This window comes from Chelon labrosus, assembly GCF_963514085.1.
Source record: "Chelon labrosus genome assembly, chromosome: 24".
NCBI classification, from domain to species: domain Eukaryota; kingdom Metazoa; phylum Chordata; class Actinopteri; order Mugiliformes; family Mugilidae; genus Chelon; species Chelon labrosus.
The window spans coordinates 11883225-11894943 of record NC_140357.1 but is presented as its reverse complement, the minus strand read 5'-3'; the positions used below and the strand labels follow the sequence as shown (position 1 = coordinate 11894943).

Below are 11719 nucleotides of genomic sequence, written 5' to 3'. Positions count from 1 at the left end.
GACTTCTTTGCTCCTGTTAGAGCTGACTGGATTTTTCACCACACAGAAAAACAAATGTTCCTTCACCTCCTAGAAAACCAGAGGAAAAACAACATTAGCCAGAATCTCATGAACCAAAATGCTACTTTTGTCTTTATACTTCCAGATTATAGAAGATGATGTTTGGTGTAAAGTCTCAGAGCGATGCTTGAATATGTCACATTCACCTACTAACACCATCATCATGTTTGTACCTTTGTTATGTTGAGCTCCTTGGTTTCACTTTTCATCACATCACCTGACCACCAAGTATAGGTGACTGGTTCAGAGTCTGTAGTGATGCCTTCACAGGTGAGAACACAGTGGGTCATCTGATCGTCACAGCTTTTGGAGATAGTGGGAGTAGGAACAGCAGCTGATAGAAACAAACATTTTATTAGAGATCAGATGAATAAATAAATTAATAATCAAGACAAACTTCAGTCAAACTTCCTCCTCTTACAGATAACACTGAGTTCAGTTGTGTTCAAGACTTTGTCGTTGATCTCTGCTGTGTAACTGCCATTGTGCTCTAGTGTCAGGTTTGAGATGATCAGCTCTCCAGTTGTGGTGTTCAGTTTACAGCGACCTAAAAGCAAAATAATGTGTTATTAAATTCATTCATTCATCTTCTGTACCGGCTTATTCCTGTTATGGGTCGCGGGGTTTGTTACTAAAGGTATTAACTTTAAAAATTAAATTTTAAGGAGATAATAACAAAGTAAACTGGATGGACTCAGACACTGTAATGACGTATCCAGGGATAATCTAAACTGTTTAAAATTCCTTAAAATTGACTTCAACATATTCTGGTATTTTTGTTTCATTGTCTCCACAATGTAAGGGTGTTAAAAGAGTTAACAACAAAAACTAAAATCAATCCTTTAAATCAACCGCTTATTTTCACCGTTTACATTAAACTTGATGAATTAAATTCCTTCTCCCGACCAGAATCACATTAAAATCCTTTAATCAGAGTGTGTAATATGTGTTATAGAAGAATTAAGGCTGTTTATATTGAGGGCCTTTGGTATAAAGGTGCTATGTGAAACCAGTAGTCAAACATCTATCTGCACAGAATAATTAACTGTTAAATCTTGACTGACTGTACCTGTGAAGGGCTTGTAGAATGTAGGGTTGTTTCTAAACCACTCAGCGATAATGCTCCTGTTATGTGTCCATGTGATGACGGTGATGGGACCAGTCACAGGGCCTGAGCTAAGGACGACTTCATCACCCACTGTCTCGTAGAGGACTACAAAATAAAGACAGATATAAAAACATGTCATTCATAAACAGGGATTAAATAATTTCATTTTACATTAGTTTTTATCAAAAAATCCTTTACTTCATTTTCAATAACTTAAATTTTTAACTTTAATTTAACCATCACTGATGATGTTCTGCTACTTAATACTAAGACAAATGACAGCGCAAGACGTTACATCATCATTTTTCGTTTAATCTCATGTTCCACATTTGTCCAGTTGGTGGCGGTAATGCACCTTTAAGCTCGTATGTCAACCACCATTAAAAAGGAAGGAGAAGAAAAAAACAATAAATAACAAAGCCGACTTGTACAATGAATAAAACTCAAGATATCGTTTCATGCCAGTTTACTTTAAAAATAAATTCAGGGTCTGATCTTCACAACACGTGTTTCGTGAAGTGTGTGATGACACAGACAAAATGAAAACATGAACGTACCTGAGTTAGCTTCACATGTAGCAACCAGACCGAGCAGCGGCACCAGCAGCAGCTTCTTCATCTTCTCAGCAGTGAGTTGAAATACGACTGTAACATGCACGGAGGAGGTTGACAACAACAGAAAGTATTACTGAGTATAAAAATAAATACAAACAGGCGAAGAGCAGCAACGTAGACAAAACAGAAACAATATGATCTGTTACGGCTAAGTTGACCAAGTTAGTTAACTGCTAATAAAGTTAGCATACATCGATAACACTTTATATTCAATACACAAGAAAAGTGGTTAGCATAACTTCTGCAGATGGCTTTCCACAACAACCTACATTAAAGCCAGGTTCTAACTTACTCACTTGTAGAATGTGAATCAGTGTTGTGTTAAATCCCCGCCGCTGCTGTCAAAGAGAAGTCATGACGTCAGTGTAACCCTTGGCAGTGACATCTGATTGGCTACTGGGAACAGGGGGCTGGCTCTTTACTCACGTGTAGCTGAGGCCTGGTATTTATGGAATCAATTTTGTGTCAAAAAGTTGAAAGAATACTTTTAAAACAGCAAGCAAAAAATTACAACTCAAAATACCAAATAAAAAAAATCAAACAAAAAAATTAAATTCAATTAAAAAATACAAGATTGCAATGAAATAATTTTAGTAATCGTGTAAAATATTTGTCTTTGCTTCTTTCTCAGTTTTGTTTGATGCCGTTTTCTTTGATTACGATTCCAGCCTTCTCGTTTGCGCTCCCTGATTTTTTGGTTGCGGTTTTGACACAAATGTGACTGGTGGGTGGGATTTCCACGGGTGCATTGCCATTGGCCATTTATGTTTGACGGACAGCTAAGCAAGCGTATGAAGCGTATGCCGTACTCTGCTTCTGATTGGTTCTAACAACGTCATCACCTGCGCGACACAGTTCTGACCAAAATACCGCCAAACAGAAGAAGAAGAAGTAACCATTCCAGCAAAGAAAATGTACGGTAAGTAAATTGCTGTTGTTAAGTAGTGCCGTTGATTAACACTATATTATTAAAACCCAGATGGCCAAACTCTCTCTTGGCGGTTCTGAATGTGACTCCCCCCTTCTTCTTTTAAGGGAAGACCTACGACAGAGAGGTTTTTACAAAGTAGAGGAACTTTGCCTACGATCTCTTGCAGAATGCAGTCCAAGGTAAGACAGGACATGCATACACTTTATGATTCAGTTAATTTCGGCAAATTATGAATAATTCTATGAATCAATTCTATAAGTGTTCTGTAGACCTGCGTGCAATGTTTTAATTTACTCACTAAATTAAGAGAATAAAATCAAGATGTGGTTAGCTTACGTCTGTCTGGGAAATGAGCTGCTGTGCAATAGGTCCATAGGGTGTTGTGCAAGTCAGGTAACTGTTTAGATTATTGTTGTGATGTGAAACGTTTTTCACAGTTGTAATGTCTGCATGGCTAATTTCACTCTCCAGCAGGGTTCTGCCCCCTCTAGTGCAGCTGCCACAGCAGCTGTGCAGAATATACTGAATATTCTTACTAGTTCATTGGGGACACAACCCAGAAACAGCACACAGACAGATGTCAGGCCAGGGAGTCAGAGTCAGACATCAGGCCAGGGGACCAGCATGGACTCTGAAATGCGAAGGTGTGACATTTGAAAGCTGGTTTGGCTTAACCTGTTAATATGATGTCAACATAGTAGTCCACAAGGCAGAGGAGATATTTTGGGACATGTCTCATGAACATTAAGATATATCTGACAGTCCTTTACACCATTGTGCGTGACATCTTTTCTAAAAGCAAGGTTTTAATACATAGTGCTCAAAACATTTCTGACATTTCTACATATATATTCACTACAATTGATTCTATCACCCACTCTCCACCCCAAACTGTAGTGCTTTGAAAACTATATTGACTTATTCTTACATTGCACTGACATCTTTTCTCTGTTGCAGGTCTTTTCCAGGATACTACAGACGGAGGCCTAGCCGAAGTGCTGTGGCTTTTAAGTCGCCAAAATTGGCTAATATCTGGAAGCCATTTAACTTTTCGATTTTTCTGTTGCATAACAACTGTACTACAACCCCTTCAGCTGCAGAAGACCTGCTGCATATGCAGGCAGGTCTTGGAAAGAGGACGTTGACCATGGATCTTGACATGTCTCACTCAGAGGTAAAATTCATATTTCTTCACCTGACAGTCCTTGTCTGTCACACAGACAGAAGAACCAGAAGAGTACTTAAACCTTTTATTGAACTTTTTAGGTCTCCAGTTTGTTTGAAGGAGCCTTCCCAAAACTGAAAAGTATAACAGGAGGATGTCGCCCTCCACCTTACCTGCATTACCTGTTAGGTGTTAATATGTTCTCAACATTTTGAAATGTCAAGAAATACGGCATGCAGTGTTTTTCTAAATAAAGATATGAAGACTTCTAGTAGTTTTGTGTTGTTTATTGTACCACAAGCTGAACGTCCAATGGGTTTTTTTATTTGTTATGGCCAGTCAGACATCAGACATATTTGGCAGCATAAATTTTGGAAATAAACTAAAAGTACTAAAACTACACAAATTCAGACACACTTCTAGGTGTGAACAAGAACTAGGTACAAGTGAGATATACTTACATATTACAGAGTTTTGTACATTTCATTTTATTTTAGGACAGGCTGCGAACAAGATGCCGTGTTTGTCTGTACAGGTCCTTATGGCATAGTGGTGAGATGGTGGGATTTATTGCCTCTTGCAGGATGACAAAGTTCCTCTCTGACAGGGGGCAGGGAATCTCTGTCACCACCACTCCATCCTCAGGGTCACCACTCTCTGGGATGTTCTCTGGGGGCTGGAAGAAACAGTAGGGTTAGATAACACTAACATTTCAGCATCCTTATTTACACACCAATGTACTGATCTTTTCAATACATAGGTAATTTTAAGTACAGATATATTAAGTGTGAAAATGTGAGAATAAACAGCCACTGCAGGTAGAACTGCTTTTACAAGGTCTACTTGTAGCCACAGCTGGTTTGGGGACAGGTTTCCTTCAGTTCTTAGAGGATGATTGTTCCAACTGTTCAAGAAGCCTTTCAGATCAGACCTCAGTCGTGGCAGAATTGCATAATGCACACAGAAGAGGTCAACCACATCTGACAGGTCAAGCAGCCCCTCTTCCTCCAGTGAGTGTAGGTGTTCATAATACGTGCATGTGACTCCTGACCACACGTCACGCCACAGCCGCTCCACTCTGGATATTGGAGTGAAAAGGTAAAAAAAAAAAAAAACATTTGTGCACTGTATACTAATCAACAACATTATTGTTCCATTGCCTAGTGTCATTTACAACTGGTGTTTGTATTCCCGAGAATTTAAATAAAGGTTTCCATTCCATTTACCTCTGATTGTGAACACTTTTCCCAGCTATGAAACTTCCACGTCCAGTTCCTCGCACTGAGAACATGCATTGGGCAATGTCCACATTCTCAACCCCTTGGTCACCACGTACTCTATGGAGAATATAAAATATGTTAAATCTACCAGACCCTTTGTTTCTCGCTAGTGTAGTGGCCGCAGAGACAGGATAGGTGAGGTACAGAACTGTCAGTGATTCCTACCTTGACGGCCATCCATGTTTGCATACACCATCCAAAAAGAAAGAAAAAGCGGTGGAGGCTTTGTTGTTTGCAGCCGCATCAAGGTATAAGATCTGTGTAAAAACAAGGTTGAACAAAAAGGGAAATACTCTGTTACAGTAATAAGAGAAATATAGTTGTTACTTCATTTTGTGAAACTGGTAATTGTACATACCCTCCTTGAAAAGCCATCGATCCCACTGAATATGACCATGTTAAATCTGAAAAATTCAACATTACATTGTCACACTAAATTGACATTCAATGTGCTTAATCTGTTTGAACTGCTGCCATCCAGCAGTAGATACAGATCCATAAAAACAGACTGAAAAACAGCTTTTATCCAACAGCCATTACTACACTAAATTATGTTACCAAAGTATAGTTTTATACAGTATGAATGTGGATGTGTATGGCTGTGATATGTGTGGGTGGGTGTGTGAGATTTGAGATTTATATGTACTTGGGTGTATGTATGTGTGTGGTTGGGATGCATGGATGTGTGGGTGTGTGAGGGTTTTGAGTACTTTTCTGATCTCTTTTATCTTAATTATTTATAGCTTCACTGAACAAAGACTGCTCAATTTTGTTGTACTTGTTACAATGACAAATAAAAAGATATTCTGTATTCTATAAATGTCATAGGCATGCACTAGAGATCCCATACTGACCTGATTAGTTTATGGTTAGTGTCCACATGAACCAAGGACAGAGGTGCAGGAACACTGTACGTTCTACGAGCTACAAATCCAACCTGTATCATTCTGGCCAAAACCCCAGCTCCATCCACACGCTGCACACTGCTCCACACTCTACGCCATGTCACGCGATGGCCTCTAGCTAACAGCTCACCCTTTACCAGTCGGTATCCAGCGTGGGGCATTCTTGTCTTTATAGACCTCACAACAATATCCAGTTCATCATCAGACATGCTGGAATAGCAACCACGGACAGATAGATCATGTTCCTGCATTCTCCTGTAAAACGTACTTCTTGACACACCATACAGGTTTGCTAGATGTTCTACAGGCAGTCCATTAGAAAGAAGACTTTCAATATCACCCCCTGTGATGTCTAGACGGGGCCGTCCCAGCCTACCCACAGTAACAGTCACAATATCGGACACATTAACGCATGCTTGCTGAGCATGAGTTACCGACAAGCTAATGGTGTTGATCAGCTCCTGTAGGCCGTTGATAAGTTCTGGTGGGAGATGTAGGTGTTGTGATGCTGCTACTGCTAAAGACAGCTCCTGCTGGGCAACATCTAATAGATATTCGAGGTCTGGTGTTCCATTTCTCAATATTAAGAGGAATCTTGCTTGCATTCTTTGTAAGAACTCAGTTCGTACTTGCTCCTGTAAACAATAATGTACAATCAGTAATAGTTATAACTGTTAATAATTTGTCGAAATTAACTGAATCATAAAGTGTATGCATGTCCTGTCTTACCTCGGACTGCATTCTGCAAGAGATCGTAGGCAAAGTTCCTCTACTTTGTAAAAACCTCTCTGTCGTAGGTCTTCCCTTAAAAGAAGAAGGGGGGAGTCACATTCAGAACCGCCAAGAGAGAGTTTTGCCATCTGGGTTTTAATAATATAGTGTTAATCAACGGCACTACTTAACAACAGCAATTTACTTACCGTACATTTTCTTTGCTGGAATGGTTACTTCTTCTTCTTCTGTTTGGCGGTATTTTGGTCAGAACTGTGTCGCGCAGGTGATGACGTTGTTAGAACCAATCAGAAGCAGAGTACGGCATACGCTTCATACGCTTGCTTAGCTGTCCGTCAAACATAAATGGCCAATGGCAATGCACCCGTGAAAATCCCACCCACCAGTCACATTTGTGTCAAAACCGCAACCAAAAAATCAGGGAGCGCAAACGAGAAGGCTGGAATCGTAATCAAAGAAAACGGCATCAAACAAAACTGAGAACGAAGCAAAGACAAATATTTTACACGATTACTAAAATTATTTCATTGCAATCTTGTATTTTTTAATTGAATTTAATTTTTTTGTTTGATTTTTTTTATTTGGTATTTTGAGTTGTAATTTTTTGCTTGCTGTTTTAAAAGTATTCTTTCAACTTTTTGACACAAAATTGTATTTACCATACAGTCACTAATGGTATTTATGGTATTTACAGTTCATGGGCCTTAACCATGGACTGTTAATCAAAGGAATGTCGTCGTCCGTCACTGTTTCGTCGCCAAACTGTGTTTATAAAGAAGCGCATCTGTGAACGGGGTGCGTCTCTGACAAAAAAAAAAAAAAAAAGAAATCCTTGATCTTTTGAATCAAAACTCTCCCTTCAAGTCGTGATATGGAGCCCCAAAGAAAGAGAAAGGTCTCCGCCGTGTGGAACCATTTTGATCTTATATCGGCAGGTAGGCCTACAGTTTTTATGCACGCAGCTTCTTCAGAGCCTTGCGAGAGGGTGTTGTCCAAAGCTGGAGAACTTGCCTCAAAGAAACGTAATCGACTGAATGACAAGACACTGGAAAAACTTTATTTATTTATTTATTTTTTTAATAAAAAATTGTTAAAAAAAACAACAACCAACAACTCCCTGTCTCAAAGACGAGTACATAAGCAACATTACATTCACACTTTCACTATGATTTTCACATGTTTACACTATTTATTGAACTGTACATTTTAAAGTTATCGAAGCTATTTTACACTTAGATTAAGATATAAAATAATACCATATAATATAATAACAAATAATATTATTGTGTATATACTAGGTCATTTAATCAGTAGGTCAGTGGAGTCTCTAAACTTGGTTGCCTGCAATAATGTTTACTGTCCAGCAGGACTCAGTATTGAGTAACAGTGACACAGTATCAGTACCGTTTGGGTAATGTGCCGCAACGCTTCACGAGGCCTCATCTACCCGTTACTCGACTGTATATACTAACTAACTAGGTATTACCTCAGCTGGGGAACTCACCTGTGTGGATGCCTTCATGGTCACTGGGGACTTCAATCACTTTACTTTGGGCACAACTTTATTCAGTATGTGAACGGATGCATCCGTGAAAATAAAACCTCTGTTTGTAAATGAACAGATGCGGGTTTAGATGCACTCTTTAGGATGTAACTGTCCTGTTAATTTAATGCTATCTTGCTGTTTTATAAATGTCCTGTTTATTACTGTCTTCAGCATAAAACTGTTATTTTCCACATTTACAGTAATATGCAGCCAAATGATATATATGATATAGTATTTTCAAGTTTTTACTATTTACTGCATGTATACTAAATGGTACATACAAGTAGCATTTAGTATATATGCAGTACATATTTTTAGATTTATTTATCCTTGTCTATATCTGTTTATCACCATTTTACTTGACTCTGTTATTCAGTTTATTTTTTCCTATCAAGTGCCATACCCATATCTCAGGTACTTTGGCATCGTTCTTGTAGCCATGACATTATTGGTGCAATTCTGTCGTGTTGTCATTATTCATGATATTCATAAATATCATTATGAATATTCAGCCGCCACTATTTCAGTCTTGTTTTACTTTGGCTGGTTTCTCACTAAAATTAGAAAAACATTTTATTTTGCAGAGTTACAGCAGGAAAAACCTGTAATGTAAAATAACAAGACGTCACATACTCAAATAATTAATAACAAATGTTTAATCACAATATTCATATTCATTAATCATTTGAACAGACTATAAAGAGCCTCAACTATCAAAAGTCACTGAACAGCAGCTGTCAAGGTAGGAAAACGCTGCAGAAGAAGAAATGTAAGTAAACTAAATTACTAAACCAGATAGTTTGTATCATTCACACGTTCAACACTCATTTATTCCTTCATATGCGTCGTTACTAAAACACAGCTTCAGATTTTACACCTGTCTTCATTAAACCACACATTTCACAGTTTCTTCTACTGGCTCAGACACAGAGGCAGACAGCTTCATAATACGAGACGGCTCACATTGCCTCATGTGAGAAAGTGAAACTGCTTGGTCACAGTAGCTTAGTTGCACATAAAAAATTATAATAAACACTCCTGAAAACTACTAGTTTAAAAAAAGTTAAAACATATATATAAAATAAAAATATAATAGTATAAAACTATAAATGACAAGAAATAGAAATATACAATAAATGCATACGATGTAATAAGAATATACAATGATAATATGGCAGGAGGAGCATTAACATGAACAACAATCTGTTACAGAAAGATGAGTTGATGTTCATCTGGACTGAGTTTGGTATGAATAACGTCCTGTAGCATCACTGTTGGAGCTGGATCTGTCTGTTGGAGAATGAGATGGATTGTCCATGATGGAGAGCAGTTTGTCCAGTGTCCTCTTGTCCCTCACGGAGACAAATGTCTCCAACTCTCCGTCGATAATGACCGGGCATCAGTTTGTCATGTTGCACCTTCTTTAAAAACGGCTTCATCTTCCCCCTCGGAGGTGATCATGCTCTGTCTGAGCAAAGTCTTTGACCTTTAACCCTTCTCCCCCTTTTCCCTTCCCCACCAAAACGCTCCTCCCTCCCGCTCAGAAGGGGGAGAAGGCTTGTTCAGTCGGCGTAGTGCATGATGGACTCCACGTAGTTGCCGGGGAAGAGGCCGGTGGTTCCGTTCATCACGCCCTCGTACCAGCCATCGTCGTTCTTCTCGATCACGTAGATGATGGCGCCCTCCTGGAACGAAAGCTCGTCCTCTTTGTGGCGGGTGTAGTCGTATATGGCCACCACTGAGGAGAGACGGAGGGAAACAAGCTCTACATGCTTTCTAAATCTTTATAATGGTCAACCACCAACATCTACTCCACAGGGACCTGGAGTCACCTCCCAGTCAGTTTAACTATTTTAAAATGTTGATTAAAAGGTGAAGCTGCTGCTGAAAACAAATTCACACTTGATTTAGAATTTTTAATCATTATTTTATTTTATTACTCCAGAGAAGATTACTGGACTCAAGTTCATTGGTTTGGTCGTTTAATGTCAATAACAGCAGCTTTATTTGATATAAAAGACAAGTCTCATTGTCTGTGAAGTTTCTTCCTGGTTATAGTTCATCTAAAAAAAAAAAGTAACCGGACTTATTTGAGTTTTATTGGAGATGATTCTGGCTCACAATTGGGAATAGCAGCTACTACTGACTACTGACTTCATTTGATAAATTCTCTGATAAAATGATAAAAGACTTTGACATAGGTTCATCATCATTTTTATGATCAAGTTTAACTCAACAGGTTCATTGCAGGTTTCTGTGGACACGACATCTGGCTGGGTTTGGGGAGATATTTTTTCTTCTTCTGAAAAATGTCAGATTATTCAACTGCGAAAATACCAATTTTTTTGTCAATGGTTGCAGCTTTTAAATTGTCATTTAAACGTACTGTTCAGTACAATAAGTCACCAGGGTGATTGCTGATACTGGACAAATCCACAAACTGGACCTGAGCAGATTCTGATCCTTGGTCTTCTGCTATCTTTGATGAATTAACTGATAAAAACAAGATAGTTTTACAATCTGGGATCTCAAATGGGTGCAGCTTCAAGCATCAGTTGAATACTGGAGATAAATTTGATGTAGCTCTCTGCAACACGTTTGTTTTGCTGAGGAAGAAGTGTCCATGTAGCTCAACATGATCACATATGTGTTGTCAAGTTTACTCACCTGTTTTATTGATGGTTTCTAGACTGGATGATCCTTGGACTACATCCTCGTTACCATTAATCAACGGTTTCATCTCTGTCAAATTATAAAAGAACAGTCATGACCAGCACATCTTTTAGTTCCATACAGTAGCTTCAGCATTCACAGTTTTATCTCCTAGTGAATGTAAAAACATTTATCTTCTTTATAGACAGCCTCTTGTCTGGACTGATTTCTAAACTGATAAAAGAGTCAAAAGAATCATCTGGACAACAATGCATCTGTCAAACTGTGCAGTTTCACATAATTAAATCACATTTTACTCACCAGGTACAGGGTTAGGAGAGGCCTGTGATGAGTCTGCTGTCAGAAAATAAAAGAACCATCACGACGAGTGCACATCTTCAAAACATATTTACAAGGTAAGTCTTCAAATTCTTCTGACATAAAATCTTCAAACTGCAGCTTTAGACTTTTCTCTGTACTGCAGATTGCTCTGAAAGGTGTCGTGATGAAAATAATCTATATAGAGCATTACTTAGACACAAATGATAGAAACACTGTTAGAATCAATCCAAGGACTCAACATATACCTGGTGGACATAACAAACATCACTACCTGTGTGCTAGCATGAGAATGTCTTCAAACGTGAAAGTACACGAAGTAGTTGTGGTGGAAAATTCCCTGAGAAATAATCAAAGAGTTGTCATGATCAGTACACCTGTCACTAA

The 11719-nt window shown here is 38.5% G+C and overlaps 2 protein-coding genes and 1 long non-coding RNA gene across 10 annotated transcripts in view; 1 reads left to right on the top strand and 2 right to left on the bottom strand.

The window, feature by feature from the left end:
• Nucleotides 1-2235: 2235 nt before the first annotated feature.
• Nucleotides 2236-4152, top strand: LOC311509390. The gene is made up of 3 exons (XR_014699829.1): nt 2236-2892; nt 3185-3887; nt 3980-4152. It is a non-coding gene; the product is annotated as an uncharacterized lncRNA (long non-coding RNA).
• A 135-nt stretch (nt 4153-4287) lies between these two features.
• Nucleotides 4288-7417, bottom strand: LOC311509388 (uncharacterized protein). 4 transcript variants are annotated; one of them, XM_084574582.1, is made up of 8 exons: nt 6984-7417; nt 6793-6867; nt 6013-6698; nt 5517-5562; nt 5324-5415; nt 5105-5215; nt 4713-4956; nt 4288-4554 (listed from the first exon to the last, which is right to left on the bottom strand). In XM_084574582.1, the coding sequence occupies exons 2-8, from the start codon at nt 6802-6804 to the stop codon at nt 4372-4374; spliced, it is 1374 nt and encodes a 457-aa protein (XP_084430708.1). In that variant the 5' UTR covers nt 6805-6867; nt 6984-7417; the 3' UTR covers nt 4288-4371. The 4 variants fall into 4 exon arrangements, with proteins under 4 accessions (XP_084430708.1, XP_084430705.1, XP_084430707.1 ...); XM_084574579.1 differs by having other exon boundaries at nt 4413-4956; XM_084574581.1 differs by having other exon boundaries at nt 4413-4956; nt 6793-6862.
• A 1546-nt stretch (nt 7418-8963) lies between these two features.
• The window catches only part of LOC311509030 (CD48 antigen-like), a 43201-nt gene continuing 40445 nt past the window's right edge, over nt 8964-11719 (bottom strand). For 2 of the 5 annotated variants that reach the window (XR_014699783.1, XR_014699784.1), the window contains 4 exons: nt 11607-11672; nt 11315-11350; nt 11009-11083; nt 8966-10079 (listed from right to left, as the gene is read on the bottom strand). Coding sequence is in view for 2 of the 5 variants with exons in the window: in XM_084574068.1 (XP_084430194.1) it covers nt 11614-11672 (59 nt within the window). In the remaining 3 variants the exon portion in view is untranslated. Of the gene's footprint in view, nt 11084-11314; nt 11351-11606; nt 11673-11719 lie in introns of all 5 variants that reach the window. The other 3 variants (XR_014699785.1, XM_084574068.1, XM_084574069.1) reach the window with 3 other exon arrangements.

Excerpts from the sequence above, each read along its gene's own strand:
- LOC311509388 (XM_084574579.1), bottom strand. Across the intron at positions 5,563-6,012 it reads ACTAACCATAAACTAATCAG|ATTTAACATGGTCATATTCA; the intron begins GTCAGTATGGGA and ends TGAATTTTTCAG. Across the intron at positions 5,216-5,323 it reads AAACATGGATGGCCGTCAAG|AGTACGTGGTGACCAAGGGG; the intron begins GTAGGAATCACT and ends TATTCTCCATAG.